Source organism: Oncorhynchus kisutch, linkage group LG13 (assembly GCF_002021735.2).
Source record: "Oncorhynchus kisutch isolate 150728-3 linkage group LG13, Okis_V2, whole genome shotgun sequence".
In the NCBI taxonomy this organism is placed as follows: Eukaryota; Metazoa; Chordata; class Actinopteri; order Salmoniformes; family Salmonidae; genus Oncorhynchus; species Oncorhynchus kisutch.
The window spans coordinates 42,583,139-42,608,176 of NC_034186.2; the positions used below are offsets into that span (position 1 = coordinate 42,583,139).

At 40.5% G+C, this 25,038-nt stretch overlaps 2 protein-coding genes across 2 annotated transcripts; one reads left to right on the forward strand and one right to left on the reverse strand.

Annotated features, from left to right (window-relative positions):
• Nucleotides 1-4,107: 4,107 nt before the first annotated feature.
• On the reverse strand, nt 4,108-11,788 carry stx6 (syntaxin 6). The gene is made up of 8 exons (XM_020498609.2): nt 11,592-11,788; nt 10,168-10,337; nt 9,860-9,954; nt 9,551-9,613; nt 9,110-9,238; nt 8,814-8,920; nt 8,439-8,533; nt 4,108-7,076 (listed from the first exon to the last, which is right to left on the reverse strand). Exons 1-8 carry the CDS (start codon nt 11,624-11,626, stop codon nt 7,000-7,002), a joined length of 771 nt encoding a protein of 256 aa, XP_020354198.1. The 5' UTR covers nt 11,627-11,788; the 3' UTR covers nt 4,108-6,999.
• A 3,959-nt stretch (nt 11,789-15,747) lies between these two features.
• On the forward strand, nt 15,748-17,587 carry LOC109902332 (immediate early response gene 5 protein). Its single transcript, XM_020498608.2, has one exon. The coding sequence runs from the start codon at nt 16,112-16,114 to the stop codon at nt 17,021-17,023; it is 912 nt and encodes a 303-aa protein (XP_020354197.1). The 5' UTR covers nt 15,748-16,111; the 3' UTR covers nt 17,024-17,587.
• The last annotated feature ends 7,451 nt before the right edge of the window (nt 17,588-25,038 follow it).

Below are 25,038 nucleotides of genomic sequence, written 5' to 3' on the forward strand. Positions count from 1 at the left end.
GATGATTAGGCGCGGCTCGCAGTCAGCGTTCCAATTCATCCCAAAGTTGTTCGATGGGGTTGAGGTCAGGGCTCTGTGCAGGCCACTCAAGTTCTTCCACACCGATCTCGACAAACCATTTCTGTATGGACCTTGCTTTGTGCACGCGGGCATTGTCATACTGAAACAGAAAAGGGCCTTCCCTAAACTGTTGCCACAAAGTTGGAAACACAGAATTGTCTAGAATGTTGTATGCTATTGTGTTAAGATTTCCCTTCACTGGAACTAAGGGGCCTAGTCCAAACCATGAAAAACAGCCCAAGATCATTAGTCCTCCTCCACCAAACTGTACAGTTGGCACTATGCATTTGGGCAGGTAGCGTTCTTCTGGCATCCGTTGGACTGCCAGATGGTGAAGTGTGATTCATTACTCCAGAGATTTCAGGGCAGAAATTTGATTAACTAACTTGTTGGAAAGGTGTTATCCTATGACGGTGCCACGTTGAAAGTAGCTGAGCTCTTCAGTAAAGCCACTCTACTGCCAGTGTTTGTCTATGGAGATTGCATGGCTGTGTGCTCTAAATTATACATCTATCAGCAACGGGTGTGGCTGAAATAGCCGAATCCACTCATTTGAAAGGGTGTCCACATACTTCTGTATATACATTGTAAATAGAATGCTGACTTATTGTATTTGTCCATTTAGAATTCAGCAAAGGAAACAACTCAACTGCCTCTCTCTTGTATGTCAATATTCACAATGTCCGAGCCCCCAGCCTGCTTTGCAAAGCTACTGACACCAGCTGTCTAGAGGGGCTGGGTGAAACTCCTCCTCCTTCTCCTCTCTATGGGAGCGTGTGCTCAGCTGGCCCCTATCTCCATCTTTTGGGGAACAAGACAGAGGAGCAGGGATCCTGCACCATGCACCTGCGCTCCACCAAGTACGCCAACCCCCTCCAGTCTTTTGGACACCCCCTACCTGTGTGCTCCTTCTCAAGTCACAAGGTTCAAGTCTCAAGTCACAATGTTCGAGTCTCAAGTAACAATGTTCGAGTCTCAAGTAACAATGTTCGAGTCTCAAGTCACAAGGTTCAAGTCGACTCCAAAGTAGAACGGGTCTAGTCTTGAGTCAAGTCCAAGTCGTGCATTCTTAGAGCAAGTCAAGTCAAAAAAAATAAAAATATCTATACATAAAATGACTTGTTCAACTACAAATCGAGACCTTGGGACTAGAAGGTTCTATCTGACATTTTAGTCAAAAATGAGTTAGTCACATGTATCTTTAGATGGTTCTTCATATGTCTGTAAAGTACTATTTTTGAAAAAGTACATTTGAAGTAAAAAAATTTAACAACTATAAAGCTCTATCTGCATAAACCCATTTGAACTTGGCACTATAAGGTTCTATCTGTAATCCAATCACAAGCCTGAACAAATACAGACGGCCCAATCAGAACACGTCTTTGCCATCTCCCTCTAAGTATGGTCTAGGCTAGTCTAGCCAGCAATAATGGCAGGCAAGCAACAACAAAAAACACTGTCAGAAATCTTAAAGTAAATGATGTCACATCGTTGTTCAGTGATGACATGACCATAATGACCATCATCCATTTCTTAATGTATTTGACTCTATTTTGGTAAAATAGTGTTATTCTATCATGTATGTATTCAAATAGCTACAGTCTTCTTAAAAACTGAACATGTCTAATTGAGAAGAGCCAAATAAAACCCTATGACTGAACCTAGATTGACATTTCAGAGCCATACGGTTCTATCTGCAATTGCACCCTCTTAAAAAACTAATTTACAAATGTCTCAAGATTGGAAGCACAGGTACCTTTAAGCTGAGGACCTTAATGGGTTATGAACAAACAATTCAATACAAAACAGTTCTGAGATCTGGGATGTGAAAACTGATGTTCTATATCTCAGAACTATGCTTAGTGCAGATAGAGCCTTATAGTCTCAAGGTCCCAAAATCTGAAATGTGTATATTTATTAAGACTACCAGACTACCAGACAGACCCTTTCATAATCAACACATGTTGATTATGTAATCATTTATTTTGACAACAAATTCCAAATGCAAGCTTCATAACTCCATTATCAACTTCCAAAAGACCAGTAAGCCTATGCTAGTAATTGTTGCGTGATGCCCCATTGCTGGTGAGCATGCAAAATAAACAGTTTCTTATTCTTGATCACCAAACTATTTTTGCATACAGTGCATTCAGAAAGTATTCAGACCCTTTGACCTTTTCCACATTTTGTTACGTTAGTCTTATTTTAAAATAGATTACATCTTTTTTTTCCTTAATCAATCTACACACCATTCCCCATGATGAAAAAGAAAAATAGGTTTTTGGACATTTTTTGCCCATTTAAAAAATAAATAAATAATAGAAATACCTTATTTACCTAATTATTCAGACTCGAAATTGAGCTCAGGTGCATCCGTGATGTTTCGACAACTTGATTGGAGTCCACCTGTGGTAAATTCAATTGATTGGACATGATTTGGAAAGGCATACACCTGTCTATATAAGGTCCCACAGTGGACGCTGTAGTGCAGAGCAAAAACCAAGCCGTGAGGTCGAAGGAATTGTCCGTAGAACGCCGAGACAAGATGAGTCCGTAGCAGAGTGCCACACTGAATGTTATATTGATAATATTAACGTAGGTATGCTACTCTGTTTTTGCCAGGCAAAACAGGAGAAAATTAAACAAGTGCTTTTTGATCACGAATCTGGACACGTGCGCACGCCTTTGCGCGCCAATGCTGATGACAATAGGCCTATGTCAGTAACCTGATCGAATAAACAAAAGTCTAAATATAAAATACAGATGGTAGGCTATATCTAGCCAATTAAAATATGCATAACTTTTTTTTTCGCTAATTAAGAAGAGTTTTTTTAAATGTATTTTTTTCCCATTCAGTTTGACACTCATGATCCACCCAAAACTTTCTCACTGCACTACTGTAGGTAAACTGACCAGTTTTGATTGACAGTTTGCTGGTCCAATCAAAGGCCGAGAGTGTGTTTTACTAGCTAATCTGTTGTCCAGTGGCAAAATGTTACAATATCTGGCCAGATAATTGAAGTCATCAGTCTCAAGTCTAAATCGAGTCTTGAGGCTCCAAGTCCAAGGCAAATCTCAAGTTGTTTTATTTTCTATCAAGTCATCAAATTTGTGACTCTGGTCCACACCTCTGTCTCCTACTGTACAAACACAACACATGTTCACATAGCCAGGCACATATGAATGCACACACTGAATATCTTATTAACACTTTGTTCTAGCTAGCTATTTGTGTAGGTAGCTATCGAGTAAACACATTGACACACACACATTCAGCAATTTCCCTCTTTTTATATTGAGATTTGCACATCATATTAGTGACTTCTAAACATCCCCTCATAGCAGTCTCGATCCCTTCCTGGATCCTATGAAGCTCCTGCCCTTAGTGGTACATGGGGGTGTAAACATCACAATGTCAGGAGGAAAAACATGGCGTCAGCGTTATATTATACTTGTCTGGCTTTATGAAAACCATTGTCTTTCCAAAAGATACTGAGTGTTGTATTCAGGGTTGAGGGCTGTGTTTGTGTAGGGTACCCAGGTGTAGATGACTAATCATTTCCTCTCCGGACAAAGGAAAAACAGGGAGGGAGGGGAAACATGAGAGGAAAGGGCCATCTGTCATTTGACCTGAGTTCAACCACTGCTCAGTGGTGTTCAACGAGAAGCTCTCTGTTGGCTGTCTGAATCAATAGACAACGTCTCAAACTGCCACTGCCGGCCGACAGCTGGCCCCACTGACATTAACGCCAGCTCTCATTTTCCTCTTAGAACCGTAACATACCTCCTATTCAACCAAGATATCCCATGAAAATATGGAGCCACTTGGAGTAGAAGGGTTGTGATCGGGACACCATCGTATATCTAGAAATCAGGATTTGATTCATCAGGAAGAATCACATTCCTGAGTAGGAACAAGGTCAGATCATTTATTATCCTGCTAAATGGTTAAGATCAGGTAAGGTTATTCTGATTCTAGATTTATGACTAGTACCAATTTCTATCTTGAGCTAGGCCTATATACCCTTAAAAAAAAGTCAAATCAAGCAAATTGATCACATTTTATTGGAATGAGCTGAAACAGAGTGAATCTTTGCAGCATCCTTTTATTTTCAGGACTCTTCAGCTACATATGCTCAGCCATGATGACATGGAGGTCAAGGGGAACAGTTCAAGGGTAAAAAGTATTTTCACACACTCCAGGAGCATGAACACAGTTTCACACAAACAAAAACACACCATGACTTACAATGCCATGGACTGTACCCATTCTCCACAAACAACTTGTCCACCTGTCACCCATCACTGTCACCAGTGACTTGGTTGCGCAATAAGTACAGTATTTAATGCTAAAGGTACTTTGTATCGTAATACAGCATTGCAAAAGGATTCGCAAAGTTTACACACACTTTGTTTTTGTGACACAAACAATTGATTTGGAGATGGTACATAATGGTCTAGGTCACCATCATGCTTCAAATTGTCCATAATCTGAAATAAATGCAAATATTGTAAACTCCAAGTCAAACTCTTCCTACCAGACAAAATACTTCCGATAAGTGAAAAAATGAAAACATTTAAGTAAACTGAAAAACAAATTGTTAAAATGTTTTCTACCTCTAATGACACACTCTAATGAAATACTGTATTTCTCGTACAGTGAACATGTAGTGTTAACTCATAAAAGACAAACCATACACATACAATATATTTTTCTAACTTTATAAGACCTTTGAAAGGAGTGTTTTCTGAACTTTTGAGACTCACAGGTTGCGTTTACACAGGCAGTCCAGTTAAGATGTTTTGCTCTACCAATTGGTCTTTGACCACTCACATTAGATCCTTTTCCAAAAATAATCTGACCGATTCGTGAAAAACGATCAGAATTAGAATGCCATAGAGAAAACCTTGATCACTAGTGTCCATTATATTTCATACAGTAGTACAATCACAATACCCTTATTCCTCTTATGTATGGTTTTACTGTCTTGATTTCCCATAAAGACTTCAGGGTCTGTGGATTGATATGACATTCACCCTAAAATAGTGAATTAATGTATTATGTTCACATTAAGTCCTCAAACGAGTGGAGACCTATTGAATCAAAGTCTGTAACCAGGTTTCTACAATAATTAACATAACACCAGTCTGTTTGGCCATTTTTCCACTCCTGTCATGCTAAACATACATCTTTGCGATATGACACAGAGTACAAGGAGTGGAACATTAGCTAAACAGACTGGTAACCAGGCTAACACAACAGTATCATTCTCCTTGAACTGTATAGGAACACACTGAAAACAGAAGAAAAAAAACATGCCTGCATATTCAGTCAACCCTTGACATATGACTCATCCTGGAACTCTGGTTACCGTTTTGAAATGTAATTTCAAGGTAGGGGGCAGGAACTGGGAAGCGAGACCAAAATGAACCATTCTAGACCCAGCATAACATACATACAGTATCAGCCTAAGGCACTAGCTATGCAGAGCACAGCAACTACCAGGGCCATATTCATTACGCAACAAACAGAAAACTGACTTAAACAGGGACTACCTTGAACATCTCCAATAAGAAACACTTTTTTTTGTGCTAAATGTTTTGCTACGGTGTGCCCTAATGAATATAGCCCAGGTGTGACTCAGTCAGTCCCTTCCCCTTATTCCAACATCATGTTCCTGTAACACTGATAAACCTTAACACTAATTCCTGGCAGGGGGAAAACAGGTCAGGCTTCTCAATTAGCATTTCATTTGAACACTTAACGCTTTGGTATAAGGGTCTTGTAAAAACTGCATAACACATTCAAAAACAAATGCATGATGCTTAGTAGCTTAGATAAACAACTTAATGTCTGTTGACACTAGCTTGCCAATTGAATTGTACCACGTATTTATGAAGTGCCTGGGGGCGTATCATATACTGATTATAAGCATGTTATGAAGTCTTTAGAAGGGCTGAAACACTGGCTGAAAGACACCAGACATATGAAGACATGCACGCAAAGGACATCTTGAGGAAAACTTTTTCGCACAAAATTAGAGTGCTCACATTGAGACATTAAAATCAAGCTTGAGCCCGGTTCAAGATACAAAAGTATATGGTTTTGCTCCTTTCCATTCTGTATTGCAGGAAGTGACTTGATTTCACAGGCGGGTGTTAAACACCTGTTGATAGTGTATAAGCAAATACCAAAAATACATTAAGTACAAAATAAAAGAACATAAATGAATTAAAAACAATAACATTAAGTTCATCCATTTTAGTGTGGTTAGTGATACGTCTACCCGCTTAGCAATATATATCATTTTCCTTGTTACGTCAGTGTTTTGTTTTAACTATGACCAACTACGATTATATATATATAAAGTTTAATATACTTGTATAAACCTGTTACACAGTCAGTGCACGACAAAACAAAATATATTTTTAAAAACTATGACCATGGTAGCCGTAGGGGTTTTCAGTGAGAAACGACAGACAAGGCCCTCTAAATACACTAATGATTAGTCTTCTTCATACATAATATTCGGAATATTAACACTAAAATGCCACAAGGAGTTTGAACTACCCTGGTTTACCTCAAACAGGTTTCTGTAAAACATTTTCAGGATTAGTATTCACATCCTACCTAAAATTGCGCATGCACAGAAACTAAATCTTTCACGCCAAGGGAGGTTTAAGTTGAATGCAGGTATCTGAAACGACGATTGAGAACGTTGCTTGAGAGGAAACTGCAGCAGCCACAGAAGCATCACTGTATATACAGCGTATGAAGTAAAAAGGGGGTCGGAGTTAGGTAGCCATCTCCCTATGTCAATGGAAACCTTGGATGTTTCCCCAACACCATGTAAAGTCCATCCCTATGGTCAAACGGAGACAGGGGTGGGGGGGGTGGGGGGGGTCAGTGGGAGTGTGTCGTGGTGGACGGTCTGGTCATCACAGGATGAAGAAGAGAATGACGACCACAAACAGAATGGCCAGTAGAATACCAATAGCACACCACTGTCGCCGGTCTGCAAGAGAAAGAGAGAAAAACAGAGCGAGCAGAAAAGAATGCGGGTGAACTGTATCAAACAATGAGAGGAGCAATTGACCTTTTTCTTGCTTTCAGACATGTTCAGACATGAGAGGTCCAACTACTAGGAATTCATGTTCTATGGAGAATACCATGTCTTTCGACCTGAAATATTCAACTTCAAAGTTGCAACTTGAAGATTGCAAAGAAAACTAGCAAAAAGCAGCAGGAAAAAAATAATACAATAAAGTACAAATATAAAGCCCTAAGCACAGGTAGCGCTAGTGGGGCGGAAGGTAGCCTAGTGGTTAGTGCGTTGGGCCAGTAACCGAAAGGTTGCTAGATCAAATCCCTGAGCTAACAAGGGAAAAATCTGTGGTTCTGCCCTTGAACAAGGCAGTTAACCCACTGTTCCTAGGCTGTCATTGTAAATAAGAATTTGTTCTTAACCGACTTGCCTAGTTAAAGGTTAAATAAAAAATGTATTACATTGTCTAGGGCAGTGTTTCCCAACTCCATGCCCTCGAGGACCCCCAACAGTACATATTTTTGTTGTGGCCCGGACAAGCACACCTAATTCTACTTGTCAACTAATCATCAAGCCCTTGACAAGTTGAATCAGGTGTTTTTGTCCGGGGCCACAACATGAATGTGTGCTGTTGGGGGTACTTGAGGACCGGAGTCTAGGGGCCAGGGAAAAGTACAGACTGGATATCCTGACATTTAAAAAAATGACCCGATTTCATTTGACTCCTTGTCTCCTGAGTTCTTCCTGTTGGAAGCTTCCTGAAAGGGTTTCCTTATAAAGAGGTGCCACCATTTTTTGGAGGTGGGTGGGGTGGGGTCCTATCCTTCCTCTTCAGCTGCTGATCCTGGCTGACTCCAAGTTGTCTTGCACAGACATTCCCTTAAACAGGAAGCTAATGACTGGGCCTTCTCTCTCAATTCAAGCATATATCATCTTTAATGACCACCCATACATAAGTGGCCTGGCATATTAGGGAACATCAAAAGACATCCACAACAATACTACACTTAAGTAACCTCTGTAACTCACATCTCCAAAAGTTGCAGACTTTGATAACTTGCATTAGTGGAGATGGTTCCTGAATTTTGAAGTGTAACCAAGGTAGAAAGGCGGTGAATAAAGAGGCTATTTTTTTTATTTTACCTTTATTTAACCAGGCAAGTCAGTTAAGAACATATTCCTATTTTCAATGACGGCCTGGGAACAATGGGTTAACTGCCTGTTCAGGGGGAGAACGACAGATTTGTACCTTGTCAGCTCGGGGGTTTGAACTCGCAACCTTCCGGTTACTAGTCCAACGCTCTAACCACTAGGCTACGCTGCGTTACTTACCAGTGGTCATGTTGGAGACCTTGGCCAGCTTCTTCATGACGTTGTCCAGTCTGGAGTGGGTACTTTCCATCTCATGGGAGAAGTCATCCAGCATACTACAAGAGAGAAGACATGGTGCTTTGTAGATACCAGGAAAGATATAAACCCGTATTGACAAAGTGTCTCAGAGTAGGAATGCTGATCTAGGATCAGGTACCCCTGTCCATATAATCTTATTCATTATCATCCACAAGTCTAAACTGAGCCTAAATCAGCACTCCTAGTCTGAGACGCTTGATACATATGGCACCTGATGATCTGTGTAGACCTGAAACTGTAATACTCATGTCATTGATTAATGTTGCTGTGGTTGTGTATCAGTGGATATTTACATACACTGTCTGTTCGTCCAACTCCATGCCAATCCTCTCAGACATGTTCTTCAGCACCCCGATGGACCCAGACACCAGCTCCAGCTGGTCATCCTGCTGCTCTGCCATGAGCTGACACACACACACATCAACGTCGCTGACTTATGTCACATTATTCATTTCACAAAGTATGTTGCAACTGATACAACTGTAAAAATATAAATACAATTATTCCTTCTCAAAATAATGTAAAATACGGCACCTAGTACAGCAATCAACAGGGGTGTGTACATAGGCATTTAACATTTTTATTAGCTATACCTGCTGCTGGGTTTGCTGCTCCTCGATGAACTGGGAGTTGGCCGTCTGTAGCTCTTGGTCCAGGCGGGTGTATTTGTCGAGTCCCGGTTGCCAGATTGGGCCTTGAGACCCACTGTCCCCTAACAGAGCCTGAGGGAGAAGTGGCACAGCAATGATTACATAGGAGATCTGCTGAAGTATGTGGACATGGTCACTCAACTGAAATGGTGAGGAGGATCCTGCCAATACCAATTGCACTTATTCTCTGACAAACGCTAACGGAGGCTGTTTGCAGTGTCAATGATCAGATAAAGCAGTACGCAACCTGCTGATCTAAAACGTGCTACACGTTTGAGAAGTGCATTCCGTCATACTGCATCATTACATGCAGAGTAACAAACAGTAAAACAAATATATAGCTTCAGTAAGATCTTAGCCCAATAGTTACATAGAGCTACACACCTGTCTGTTTTTCTTGTCGGACATGGCTAAGGCTGTCGGACTGGACATGTGGTCTTTCATTTCCTGAAATGGAACACAGCATTGAGATTAAACACAGTATGTTCAATAACAGGATGTAATAATAAAGGCATGCACCAGCCATCATATCCAGATTGGCTGATCTCTAATTATTAGGGGTCCTAGCACTGAAGGTTCAGGAACCCTATTCTTTTTGATAGGGTTACTGCTGCTTCAAACTATATATGTGTGATGGCTACTGCAAGTTAAACTAGATTCCTTCCGGGCCTGTGTGCCTTAGGCCTGACTCACCTTAACAGTTTGTCTGGTGCTTGTGATGAAGCCTTTCCGTTTAGACAGCTCCACTGTGTCCAGATTGAACTTCTTAGGGTTCGATTCAACAATACTTGCATTTACTATTAAGGAATAGCCTATTCAACAAAGACATGATAAATAATCAAATCGTTTTACTCTCTATGAAGATTAAACTACTTCACTTGCAGCATGCTGTACTCTTTAAAGTACTGTATTCTATTCACAGATGAAGCACGGTTCACATGTTTTGATAAACCAGTATATATGCAAGTTAAACTAAGAGTTATTTTATGTTGAAAGGATATTGATGGTCTCATCGAGATCTTCCAGGTCCCAGTCGATGGACCGCAGACTGTTTCTCAACTCATTGGTGGTCCAATCCACCTCCTCCTTGGAAGCACCACTGGGATCCAGCAGCAGCTCGCTCCATCTATGGTACAGCTCTTGAGCAGTGTTCACCGCCTTCTGGACCTCACTGGAGATTTGTTGAATAGAAAAAGTCTATAATAAAAAGTACATCTACAGTATTGAGCTACCTAAAGCACATAGAAATGCAATACTAAGAGGTAGCCCAATATTGGACTAAAGGAGCCTAACGTTATTCCTTATAGTCCAAGGACCTGACATGGTCTGTTTAGAAGCAAATTTGCTTGGGCAGACAAAATAGCCAAATACACCCATCTTTATTTTTTATTTAACCTTTATTTAAGAACAAATTCTTATTTACAATGACGGCCTATTCAGAATTGCGGTAAGGTTCTAGAAATATAAAGGCCTTTACTTTAATGTAACAAATGCAAAATATACAGTTACTATACACTGTTTTAACACAGTTGCAGCCGACAGTATTTTTCATTGACAACGTTAGTGGCGTCCATCTCCCGTTTACACACAGGTGTTCCGTTTACACACAGGAGACGCAGATAGCTATTTAGCACAGGTAGTAATATGTCTTCCGTCTGTTTTCCGTAAACACTTGGCGATATGGCCATGTGGGAAACACTAACCTTAGGAAGGTGTGTATCAATTTAACCGTTTTATTTTATTATCACCGATATGAAAGATAAGGTCCTTATGCTTCCAAACCTGTAGCGCAATCGATCTGTTTTAATGTTAAGACCACGCGTCATGGCTCTTAACAAAATACAGGACTTTCAGAACTAAACGTTTTCGTCCAATGACTTAAGTTAGCTAATTTGGCTACTGTATGTGTAATGTATTGGAACTGAGATTCATGATCAAGGCGGGATAGCTAAGCAGTAGCTGGCAAGACATTGAAGTTGACATAACGTTAGTCACAAAGGCATATTAATATAACCACACATGCACTTTTACATCAACCCATATATATATATTTTTTTTAAGTAAATTATAATATTTGCCATAGCTGTCGATCTTATATTAATCATCTAACATGGTAACGTTAACTAGCTAACGTTAACGTTACCTCAGTGAGTCGGGCAAGTTAAACATGATAATAAACAACAAGCGCCACAAAAATGCAAATTGCTATCCATGCCTCTCGCCATTGTGACAGCTGGGTTGTGAAACACGAACGTAATTTGCTAACTGACTAAACAGATAGCTAAACTTGCTAGCGAGAAAGCTAACTACAACAATTCCCCTTTGTTCCAAGCTAACGTTAGCCATCCTTGCTAAAGCCAGACTTGATGGCAAACTTGATACTAGTAACAAGCTGACGTTATCTGGTGAAGCCTTGGCTACTTACCCTTTGACGACGAAGAACGGATCTTCCATAGACATATTGCTAAATAATTTACTGCACTACTAATGTCTAAAACTCCTATACACCTTCGAGAGACATGCCTGACTTGTTGACTGTCCAAAACGAGGAGCCCTGTGCTCTGTTTACATAGGCGTTAAAGCCATGTTTACATGCGGGCAATCCGACTGCAAGTGAGGGAGTTCTATTAACCTGAGCCATGGTGCACCGGTCTATGGCCCGTGACGGGTAAAAGCGGCGAGGGAGGAGCGCCATTCTCAAATCGAACAATCCTAGCTATGGCTTTAGTGGTAAGGCTAAATAAAGCAAAGCAACCAACCAACTGCAGACGAAAGTGGAGGAGTGAAGTCGGGGGAGTTGCATCAGCTACAGCCGAAAGTCAGACACTGATGTGGTTTTCCAACAGCAAGACTCAGTGCAACATGGCAGTGTTTCCATAGTTTGAAATGTCGAAATATTTTGTTTATCCAAACCCCATATCACACACCCACAAACTGTAAATATACAATATGTGTGTACTAGCAATTGGCGAGAGAGAGACTCATATTACATTAATTTGTACATTTGAGTTGTGGCAATATTGCTTCATTTTTCCACAATGCATGCGATGGCCGCAGGTTGCAGTTGGTGAGGAACAACTACAGAAAATTGCAGTTGAAACTTCATGACCTTTAATCACATGGTTGTTGTAAAGTTCATGCAGTCGACATGTAGGCGCAAATCGGACAACTTTTATCCCCATAATGCAATACACTTTGAAAGTCGATTTGACGAAATCTGCGCCACGTTCACATGTTGTCAACAGTGCAGTATAGTGCATCATACAGAAACATACATCGCTTTTCCATAAAATACGTTTTCGAATTTTCTTTTGGAAGACAGATAAAGCGTTTTTATCAAAAGCAATCACCTTTACATGTGAAAACACTGAATCATGCTAATTATATTTTGTTTTTATTGAATTGTGTTTTATTTTGTATATGTTTTCCATTGCCAAATACTTTATTAATTAATTCGTCTCCCTCGCCTCAGTCACGTCTGTCATTTTTAAAATTGTTTTATGACAAAATATTTATATATATTTTTTGCCTCACTCAGCTCTCTCCTTTAAATTATTCCTAGTCATTACTCCACAGTTTGAAGGTAGACTCAGCATTATGACTTATATGCAGAAAGTCAACAACATGAGTAAATGTCATGTTCAGCCACGACTCGGTGAAACATAAGATATTACAGTTTTTAATGTCCCGTTGTTAGTATGGTCTTGAACGAAACTCATCCAGTTTATTCTCCAATGATTGCACATTGGCCAATAGGACGGATGGCAGAGACGGGTTATTCTTACCTTGCCAACAAGTTCTTACAAGGAACCCGGACCTGTGTCCCCTGTATCTGCATCTTCTCTTCACGCGAATGATGGCGATTTGTGCCTTGTCGGGTATCTGGAGTAAATCCTTTGCGACTAACTCATTAAAGAAAATGTTTTCGTCCAGTTCGAGGTGAGTAATCGCTGTTCTGATATCCAGAAGCTCTTTTCGGTCATAAGAGACAGTGGCAGAAGCATTATGTACAAAATAAGTCACAAATAATGCAGAAAAACCACACAAAATAACACTATTGGTTAGGAGCCTGTGTGACAGGTTAAAGGAAATAGTCATAGCCTGTTATACATTAAAAAGTATTAGTAAGTTCATAGTATGTGAGGATCTTAAAACATCTAAGGTTAAAAAGATGCATTCAGTATCAGTTGATAAAGATTGATAACATTCATATAATTGTGTTAAAGTTCAAATCTGTCAAAGGGTACGAATTGTGAGAGTAATGTGTAAATGTTATATTGATTACTTGATTTTGTCGTGCCTAAAAGTGTTAATCTGTGATCTACGAAATGCTCTTAATCTATGAGCCGGAGATCGATTGCTCTGGTCTCCACCCATATTCCTGGGGAAAATCGCGGTCTTTTTCTCATTCAACTAAAACGTTAAATTGAGAATACAACACCGTATCACTCTCGTGATTATTTATTTTTCAGGGGCGTAACACCTGTACAATGGCAGCCATCTCCTCCGGTGCCATTATTGACCTTGCATCCTAATCACTACTCATTATAATTTATGGATCAGTCAATTTGCCCACTGCAGTAGCCGATCTACACGGTCTTAACAGGGTCCTTTATGTTCAATATTTGTGATAAATTAAAAAGCATCAATGCAAATAAACAATCCTCAATCAATTAGATAATTATTCAACCTGCGAGCGTTTGATGGTCAGCCAGGTCACATCCCTTTTTTATCGCATACATGGGTTGGATTTTAGTGTAATCCAAGGACTACCTTCAGGTTAAGAATTGGATTGGGTTTCTACGATATTATCAATATATTTTTGGATTGAATTGAACCCTATGAGCATAATACCATATGCCTATAATAGGGTATTTAAATATGTGATATATGGACCCAAAAACGGTTTATCTTGTTACCAACAATTGGGGTAAGTGTTATAGGCATGTTTTTTTTAAATCACAAAAATCATGCAAATTATGACCCACACATGTCCAGACAATGATTTGACAAATCACCACATTTTATACTGAGCTATAGGCTCAAGAGACACTTATTTTCCATTAAGATTAGAGTACATTTCAACACACCCTCCCCCCACATAACTAATGCATACCTAATGCTGCGTTCATAGCCAAGTGGGAAGAAGGTAATTACCCATTCTGAAGTTGTAAATTTCAGTTGGATGCATTCATGTGCTTTTAACTTGTTGAGAAATGTTGATTGGCTAATGGCTGCGTCGATCTAACTAAAAGTACACCTAATCACGCTTGTAAACAAATTAGTCTTAAAATATATATATATATATATATATATTTATTGTTATAAATAATGTTTTGTTGTTGCCGAAAAAGGTAGTATTGAGGTATTTTCCAAGGGTTTGCACGTGGGAGAAGTTGGAGCTCAGAGATGATAGACGAATTTCCCACCAGTTGTAGGGGCGTTCAAGTGGATTATTCTCAGTCGTATATGGTAATAGCACCTTCCCACTTGGTTATGAATGCAGCATAACAGTCTCCTGAAACGAAACACCACTACCCCTCCCCCTCCTAACTGTTCATTCACTAGAATTTGCCTTTGCCAGGACACAGCACAAAAGCATCATGTGACCTGGCTGAAAACAGTCAAGGCATTACATCAGCTCAGGAAGTCAGCAATCAAATAGAAAATATACCGTACTCTAAAAGGGGACACAGCATGGCAGCAGAAAAGAGCTGTATTTATGTATTAGTGTTGTTCTACCGAAAAGACTAGACTAACATTTTGGTTCGGTAGATAACAGTAAGGGGAAATCTAAACACATTTCTGATATTAAAAGTACGATTATCAGAAACATTTTGGACTAATGTAAAATAGCACAAATGAATGGATAAAATTGATTAAAAAAAAATCTAAAATAATCAAATAAGCTCATTCATAATGTGAAATCACATTAGAACCTACAATATAATAAGCTATAGCCTATGTCTTGGGTGTTATACTTTACAGTCAAGGCATTACATCAGCTCAGGAAGACAGCAATCAAATAGAAAATATACCGTACTCTAAAAGGGGACACAGCATGGCAGCAGAAAAGAGCTGTATTAGTGTTATTCTACCGAAAAGACTAGACTAACATTTTGGTTCGGGAGATAACAGTAAGGGGAAATCTAAACACATTTCTGATATTAAAAGTACGATTATCAGAAACATTTTGGACTAATGTAAAATAGCACAAATAAATTGATAAAATGTATTTTTTCAAAATCTAAAATGATCAAATAAGCTCATTCATAATGTGAAATCCCATTAGAACCTACAATATAACAAGCTATAGCCTATGTCTTGGGTGTTATACTTTATTATGTGCACTTTTATATATATTTTTACAAGGCTATTCCCAACTGCTTAAAAATGCGTTTATCCCTTTAAAACACGCTCTCAGGTTTGTATTTAAATCTGATTTATCTTTTTAGCGCACGCCCATTGGTCCATATGGATTTGGCGGGGCAGTATTCGTAGTGATTGTAAAGACGACACGTATTTTCATTGGCTGGCCTGGTTGTTACGTTAGGGTATAAAGCTGTGTTAAAAATAGATACAGCCCCATTCCTCTTAATGCTCAGCTGTTGATTGAAGCGAAAGGTGTAAGAATTTAATGAAAGCCTTTAATATCTTCACCCATGCACCAATTTGATTCTGCTCAGGAGAACGATGAAACACATCTTGCATTCATCAAATGCCAGTTTCTAAAAAAAATATATATATATACATTTACGTCACTGTTGAATTCAGTGCGATTTGTAAGCGAATCGCGTGCAGTCGTTAGCTGGACAAACAAACTCGAATAGCCTACATTTACACCCGGGATTTTAGGATTACCTTTCTAACCAGTTGTTTCGACGTGGACTGAAGCACAATTAAGACCGTGGGTGCTTTTGCTTACCAAGCTAATAGTTTTTAATCATGGAGTTTAAAGTTGAGGCGCATCGGATTATGAGTATTTCACTTGGGAAGATTTATAATTCCCGAGTGCAACGTGGTGGTATCAAACTACACAAAAATCTACTGGTCTCCCTCGTTCTACGGAGTGCCCGGCAAGTATACCTGAGTGACTACTACGGCGGCATATGCCTGAGCGCCCAGCAAGCAAGAGAGTGGTGTGAGGGGGAGTACATGGCTTCAAAACAAGGCAAATTGGTCCCCGGTTCGACAGAGAGCCTGTCTGAATCGGACGAGCAAAGCGAAGTGGCGGTGGACAAGCAGGAGACCAGAGATGTGGTTGAATCCCCGGCGGGACTCCACGTAGAAACTCAAGCGAGTGGTGAGCAAGACAGCGCTGAAAATGGAGTTTCGGATTCAGGATGTAGCGACATCAAAAACCCGGAAGAGAGTCCGGAGGCTACTCAGACCTGTGAGGTCGCCAGTGTTGTTACTGCCATCTCATCCAACTGTATCAGTGCTCACTCTCCGAGTGACCCAAAAGAGGAAACTGAGACGCCGACAGACTGCCAGACGGACAACAGTGAATCAGCGGAGAAACATTCGTACGAGCCCAAAGCTCCCCAGGCTTACACTAACAGGAAACGGACTGCCGATGACTCTGAACTCACAGACTCACCAACGAAAAGAACGAAACTAACTTCCACATCTCTACCTTCTACAAACGACGAGAATAAAGGGGAAACTGAAGAAATGGACACTAGCAATGTATCGAGTTTGATAACAATATTCGGTTCCAGTTTTTCTGGACTCCTGAGTAACAAAGAGGGAGAGCAGTCTGACTCCGAGGCAGAGGACAGTGACTCTGGGCAAATCTGTTGTGATCAAATGCTCAAAAACCTCAACCCTTGGAGTACTGCAATTGTTGCTTTTTAAACTTTGAAACTGATATTGATATCCTACTTGGGGGGATTTTAATAGGGATAGAACGGGAGGTTTCATCGACCTTTGCAGTTCTAACCCCACGTGGTGGAACGTGGAAGACAGTAGTAAATTGGAATTCCCCAAAAGATCACAATGAAAGTAGGCCTACTGTTGTAGCTATTTACATGGAATTTATGTTGAAAGGATGTGAGCAAGGTGGCATTTAGACGAGTAATACTAATGTAACCAGTGGCTTATGACAGTTAACGCTGTAACCTGCTCCGACACAAGTCAGCTACAGTTTTCCAAAAGCTGAGTATCATTTATAAAAATGTATCCTTAACAAGGGTAATATTACAGGACTGAATGTGACCGCTCAATGCTGACGTCATCTGACGTCTATCTGTCAGTCACTGTTTTCTAACGTCTTTGTTTTATAAAGACTTGTACATTTGTAATATTGTGCCTGTAAATACTGTTTTCCCATGTCCTATTCTGAATCTATGTATTTTGGTATCTGCCATGGATTATGATTGCGTGATGGTCACGTATTAAAACATTTTGTTTAACAATTCACTTTTCTTTGCTCTCCTTTTTTTTCATTGGGTTGGTTTGTACATAATGCACTAAGTGCTGCGACGGTGTCACCTGGTAGTGGTGGTTGGCAGATGTGGTAGGTAGGACACCATTTGCACAGTAGCTAACTTCACAGCATAAATGCAATGCTAAATTAAAATATAGGTGTATGGTATGACACTCAGTAGTTCTAATCATCACATCTTATGTTCTCCGTTAAAGGGATATTTTTTTCTTCAAGTAAATACAATATGTTGCAACTTGTCGCCCCTACTAATCCTCAGTCAATTCAGGCTTGTTCCATTGTGCCTATTCTTACATCAATTCTAGTGTTATCGCTAAATGCTAATCTTGGCCTAATGTTTCTAAAGACCAGTACTTTTTTTGTGTGACCTTGATAGAGCAGCTGTTGCTTTGCGTCATGTGGCTGTGTACAGAAGACGCCATGCCAGTGACAACCAGCATGTTTCTCTGGTCCAATCATTTTGCAACATCCACCACTTTTTTTATTGCTCAACGAGGAAAGACAACCTATTTATCAAGATAAGGAAATGTTTACAGGAATTATTTCTAGCCCATTCACCATTCCAGATTGTCGGGAAACTTGTCAGGCCTTGAACCAGTTTCTTCTTCCTACTCTCAACCATTTTCATTGTGCTTACAGGCATGTCCACCATGCAGCCTCAGGTTTCTACTCTAGCCTCTGCTATGTTGAAGCTAACCCTGGTTTGTACTGTTGCAACATGTCGGCTAATGGGTAAACTACGAGCTGTGCTCCAATAACCTGGTGCTTTTAACCTAATGGACTTACGGGCTAATTATACATTTGGTAATTCTAGTGTCACCTGAACCATTCTCCACCAACTTGAACTATCTAAACCATACCATTGCTTGTTCAACCTTAACACATATTTACACGTCTGTCAGTGAGGTAACAACCTCATTCTTTTCATAGGGAAGCCCAAGTCAAGAAACCAATCTACAGGAAAACGGTTTCCATAGGCCCACTATAGTACTGTACACTTGGGGAAGTAAACATAGACTCCGTCTAAAAATGTGCAACATTGTGGGTATTAAAGGAGAAAATCCTTATATCCATGTAACATCTCAATTAGTACTGTTACTAAATGGTACTACATTTTAAAAAAACAGGGTGTAGGCGTGCAATTGATACTACATACATATGCTATGTATACAAAACATTAAGGACACCTGCTCTTTCCATGACATAGACTGAACAGGTGAATCCAGGTGAAAGCTATGATCCGTTATTGATGTCACTTGTTAAATCCACTTCTGTCAGTGTAGACGAAGGGGAGTAGACAGGTTAAAAGAAGGATGTTTAAGTCTTGAGACAATTGAGATATGGATTGTGTCATGTGCCTTTCAGAGGGCGAATAGGCAAGACAAAAGATTTAAGTGCCTTTGAACGGGGTATGGTAGTAAGTGCCAGGCGCACCGGTTCATGCCAAAAACTGCAACGCTGCTGGGTTTTTCACTCACAACAGTATTCCGTGTGTATAAAGAATGGTCCACCTCCCAAAGGACATCCCGCCAACTTGACAGAACGCTTTCGACTCGTAGAGTCCATGACCTACAAATTGAGGCTGTTAGTGCAACTCAATGTTAGGAAGGCGTTCCTAATGTTAAGTATACTCAGTGTATACAACCCTAATGTAATTCCTTGGATGTCTTTGCACCATCCGAACATATTTCCAACACCAAATTGGTCCAATGCGGCTATGCAGGCAATGCAGCGTGGGCTTAAATGGGATTTAGCCTGCTGTGTCCTGCATGGCCACATGTCTTCACACGGTCACAGCTGGGTATTAATAGCCGGCGCTCCCTGGAGATGCAGCAGAAGGCGCGGCTAAAGCCGGCTGGATCCCGGCTAGGCAGGCTGACACATAGAATGTGGGTCACGACGGTCCCAGGACAAGCGCTCTCACCAGCAGAACACAAACTGAGAGAGAAAATGGAGGAGGAGAGCAGTGTACTTGAATCCTGGTTCCTCGGGATGCACAGGATGTACAGGATTTGATTAGAGCCAGTTGCTACTGTACCCCACCGGACTCAACTTATCATCATGCCCTTGATCAGTTGAATCGGGTCTTATTGCAGGGTTGGAACGAAACCTTGCCCACCCTGTAGATCCCAATGGCTAGGTTTGAAGAACACTGGAGGGGAGCTTGTTTTATAATGTGTGGTCCTTTTTCTAAAGGCATACATTGGCTTGGTTATATTTGCTTAATAAGATGGTAGGAATTTATGGACAGGGTTAGGTATTATACGTATCACCGTTATTCTCATGAAAAGTAGTGCAAGTGTATGCATGCTTGCATGCATGAGAGAGACAGAGAGAGGGACGGGGAGAGTGACTGGGTTTAAAGGATCTCTACAGGTGTGGGAATGGTTTTATTGTCTGATCATGTTTTATGTTGCATGACTAATCTGCATGTGATGCAATTACTAAGCGCCCATCCTCTCTCCACTCCCAGTATTGGGACAGACGGAAGGCTGCACACATGAGAGTACAGTGCCTTCAGAAAGTATTCATACCCCTTGACTTATTCCACATTTGGTTGTGTTACAGCCTGATATCAAAATTGATAAAAATATATTGTTTGGTGAAAACATGCTTTCAGAAATGTGTGTACATTTATTGAAAATGAAATACAGAAATATCTAATTTACATAAGTATTCACACCCCTGAGGCAGTACTTTGTAGAAGCACCTTTGGCAGCAATTTCAGCTGTTCGTCTTTCTGGGTACGTCTCTAAGAGCTTTCCACACCTAGATAGTGCAACATTTTCCCATTATTATTTTCTAAATTCTTCAAGCTCGAGTTGGTTGTTGATCATTGCTAAACAACCATTTTCAGGTCTTGCCATAGATTTTCAAGTAGATTTAAGTCAAAACTGTGACTCGGGCCACTCAGGACTGACTTCTTGGGAAGCAAGTCCAGTGTATTATTTAGGCCTTTTGTGTTTTACATTATTGTCCTGCTGAAAGGTGAATTAATCTCCTACACTTTATATTCAGGACAAAAAATGTATTGCTTTGCCACATTTGTTGCAGTATTACTTTAGTGCTTTGTTGCCAACAGGATGCATGTTTTGGAATATGTTTTATTCTGTACATGCTTCCTTCTTTTCACTCTGTCATTTAGATTAGTATTGTGGAGTAACTACAATGTTGTTCATCCCTCCTCAGTTTTCTCCTATCACAGCCATTAAACTCTGTAACTGTTTTAAAGTCTCCATTGGCCTCATGGCGAAATCACTGCCCAGTTTCCTTCCTCTCTGGCAACTGAGTAAGGGAGGACAGCTGTATCTTTGTAGTGACTGGGTGTATTGATACACCATCCAAAGGTTCATTAATAACTTCACCATGCTCAAAGGGATATTCAATGGCTTTTTGTTTTTTTGCTTCTATCTACAAATAGGTACCTTTCTTTGCGCTGCAATGGAAAACCTCCCTGGTCTTTGTGGTTGAATCTATGTTTGAAATTCAGTGCTTGACTGAGGGCCCTTACAGATAATTGTATGTGTGGGGTACAGAGATGAGGTAGTCATTCAAAAATCACGTTATCACTATTATTGCACACAGAGGGAATCCATGCAACTTATTATGTGACTTGTTAAGCACATTTGTACTCCTGAACTTATTTTTGGCTCGCCATAACAAAAGGGTTGAATACTCATTGACTCAAGACGTTTCAGCTTTTCATTTTGAATTAATTTGTAAAAATGTTGAAAAACATAATTCCACATTGACATCATGGGGTATTGTGTGTCGGTCAGTGACAAACAACAAAAATCTACATTTAATAAATGTTCAATTCAGGCTGTAACACAACAAAATGCAGAAATAAATCAAGGGATGTGAATACTTTCTGAAGGCCCTGTAGATGCCTGGCTCCTTCCGAGCTAAACGCATGCAGCTGTCCATCCCATCACCCTCCGAAACTGTTGGCCCCTCTTCCAGAATTCCAGATTTCCGGAAAAAAAGACAGAGCGAGAGAGAGAGAGGAGAGAGGAGAGAAGTGAGTTGCGAAACCATTTCCTGCTGAGCCACTGTGTGTGGGTGTGAGAAAGAAAGAGAGAATGGAATGTATAGGCTAAACATGAGGAATTTAAGGGAAATATTGGTTTGATTAAATGTACTCGTTGAGATACTAAGCTGAAGCCACAGTTGGCCCAATGCCAACACGCAGGCTCTGTGACCAAGCTTTTAGTCTGTGAGGGCCAGTGAAAAAGGACTGCACAAAGTGTACCCTCTACATTCTTACAATGAGAATAGCCAACATATTATTTATGAAAATATATGGTACTCTAATACCTCCTTTTACAAAGGCTTTGTACTAGAAATATACACATACTGTAACTGAACAAACAAAGTATTTTAACTTCACTTTCGATATTGACTGCAAAGTAACCAAATATTTACAGGCTACAACATACAGGTAACTGCCAACATAAAGGAAACACCAACATAGTGTCTTAATAGGGTGTTGGAGCACCACAAGCCGACAGAACAGCTTCAGTGTGCCTTGGCATATCTTATATGAGTGTCTGGAACTCTATTGGAGGGATGTGACACCATTCTTCCACGAAAAGTTCCATAATTTGGTGTTTTGTTCATGGTGGTGAAAAACACTGTCTCAGGCACCGCTCCTGAATCTCCCGTAAGTGTTCATTAGGGTTGAGATCTAGTGGCTGAGACAAACACACACACTTCAAACCACCTTCGCTCCTTTGAGACCCCCTCTAGCCAGGGTAATCAAAATAATGGGCAACTAGGCTTTTTCATACATAACCCTAAGAATGATGGGATGTCAATTGCTTAATTAATTCAGGAACCACACCTGTGTGTAAGCGCCTGCTTCTATGTATTTTGTATCCCTCATTTACCCATGTTTCCTTGATGTTCACACTTACCTGTAGATAAGCCATGCCATAAGAAGATAGATGGGTTTTGACCAAGGTGTTTTGACCCCTGACATGTAAGGTTAGAGGTCACTGTCCCTCTGTGGCCTACTTCTCTCTAGTTCATCTGAAAGCTCTCCAGAGCAGCAGCCAAACAGCTCAATCACCACTCCTGAAACATGTCCAGACAAGTTATGCTACAATAACCCCTTTGTCACCAAGAAGTGAGGAAAGCCAACAAACTCTCGTCTAGATTCTCTCAACAAGATGAATATACAGTGGGGCAAAAAAGTATTTAGTCAGCCACCAATTGTGCAAGTTCTCCCACTTAAAAAGATGAGAGAGGCCTGTAATTTTCATCATAGGTACACTTCAACTATGACAGACAAAACGAGAAAATAAATCCAGAAAATTACATTGTAGGATTTTTAATGAATTTATTTGCAAATTATGGTGGAAAATAAGTATTTGGTCACCTACAAACAAGCAATATTTCTGGCTCTCACAGACCTGTAACTTCTTCTTTAAGAGGCTCCTCTGTCCTCCACTCGTTACCTGTATTAATGGCACCTGTTTGAACTTGTTATCAGTATAAAAGTCACCTGTCCACAACCTCAAACAGTCACACTCCAAACTCTACTATGGCCAAGACCAAAGAGCTGTCAAAGGACACCAGAAACAAAATTGTAGACCTGCACCAGGCTGGGAAGACTGAATCTGCAATAGGTAAGCAGCTTGGTTTGAAGAAATCAACTATGGGTGCAATTATTAGGAAATTTAAGACATACAAGACCACTGATAATCTCCCTCGATCTGGGGCTCCACACAAGATCCCACCCGTGGGGTCAAAATGATCACAAGAACGGTGAGCAAAAATCCCAGTGAATGACCTACAGAAAGCTGGGACCAAAGTAACAAAGCCTACCATCAGTAACACACTATGCCGCCAGGGACTCAAATCCTGCAGTGCCAGACGTGTCCCCCTGCTTAAGCCAGTACATGTCCAGGCCCGTCTGAAGTTTGCTAGAGAGCATTTGGATGATCCAGAAGAAGATTGGGAGAATGTCATATGGTCAGATGAAACCAAAATATAACTTTTTGGTAAAAACTCAACTCGTCGTGTTTGGAGGACAAAGAATGCTGAGTTGCATCCAAAGAACACCATACCTACTGTGAAGCATGGGGGTGGAAACATCATGCTTTGGGGCTGTTTTTCTGCAAAGGGACCAGGACGACTGATCCGTGTAAAGGAAAGAATGAATGGGGCCATGTATCGTGAGATTTTGAGTGAAAACCTCCTTCCATCAGCAAGGGCATTGAAGATGAAACGTGGCTGGGTCTTTCAGCATGACAATGATCCCAAACACACCGCCCGGGCAACGAAGGAGTGGCTTCGTAAGAAGCATTTCAAGGTCCTGGAGTGGCCTAGCTAGTCTCCAGATCTCAACCCCATAGAAAATCTTTGGAGGGAGTTGAAAGTCCGTGTTGCCCAGCAACAGCCCCAAAACATCACTGCTCTAGAGGAGATCTGCATGGAGGAATGGGCCAAAATACCAGCAACAGTGTGTGAAAACCTTGTGAAGACTTACAGAAAACGTTTGACCTCTGTCATTGCCAACAAAGGATAAACTTTTGTTATTGACCAAATATTTATTTTCCACCATAATTTGCAAATAAATTCATAAAAAATCCTACAATGTGATTTTCTGGATTTTCTTTCTCATTTTGTCTGTCATAGTTGAAGTGTACCTATGATGAAAATTACAGGCCTCTCTCATCTTTTTAAGTGGGAGATCTTGCACAATTGGTGGCTGACTAAATACTTTTTTGCCCCACTGTATCTTCTTAATGAAGCCAAAACACAATAGGCCAATAATCTATTTATCAAGCTATCCATCTGACTATTTCAGCTTTGATGAATATTTGCAAATCTCTTTACTCGTTCACTATGTTTTCTGCTTTAACTTTGTTTGACAGACAAAAAGTTCAGCTGACACTTGTGCAGCTTGTTCTAACAAACACCCTTGAGAATGAAAGCATGTGACTACTTAGCCTGAGGGGTTGACTACTAGATCTCTCTCTCACACACACACACACACACACACACACACACACACACACACACACACACACACACACACACACACACACACACACACACACACACACACACACACACACACACACACACACACACACACACACACACACACACACACACACACACACACAGAGAGAAGGAGAAATCCCTCTCATTTTCAAAGCTCCTTGTTCAATTGAATCAGCACTGTGCGCTGGAATTGTCAAAGCCCTATTCTGAGAATGCTCTCCCACAAGCTGTCGAGTTATTGAAATACCAGCGATAAACCAGTTACACCACATACAATCATGCCCTTATCTCCTGGTTCATTCGGATAGATCTGTGACAGCCTACTGAATGTGTCTATCATCTCACATTTCTTACCGACACAATCTCGGAAGGTAATTGACATTTCATACTTAGCACCACATATCCTTAAAAT

Bases quoted from the DNA above. Each gene is read 5' to 3' on its own strand.
- LOC109902332 (XM_020498608.2), top strand. From the start codon at position 16,112: ATGGAGTTTAAAGTTGAGGCGCATCGGATTATGAGTATTTCACTTGGG.
- stx6 (XM_020498609.2), bottom strand. From the start codon at position 11,626: ATGTCTATGGAAGATCCGTTCTTCGTCGTCAAAGG. The intron at 9,614-9,859 runs GTGAGTCAGGCC...GTTCCATTTCAG, and splicing joins GCACCAGACAAACTGTTAAG to GAAATGAAAGACCACATGTC. The intron at 8,534-8,813 runs GTATGTAAATAT...TCTCTCTTGTAG, and splicing joins GAGTTGGACGAACAGACAGT to TATGCTGGATGACTTCTCCC.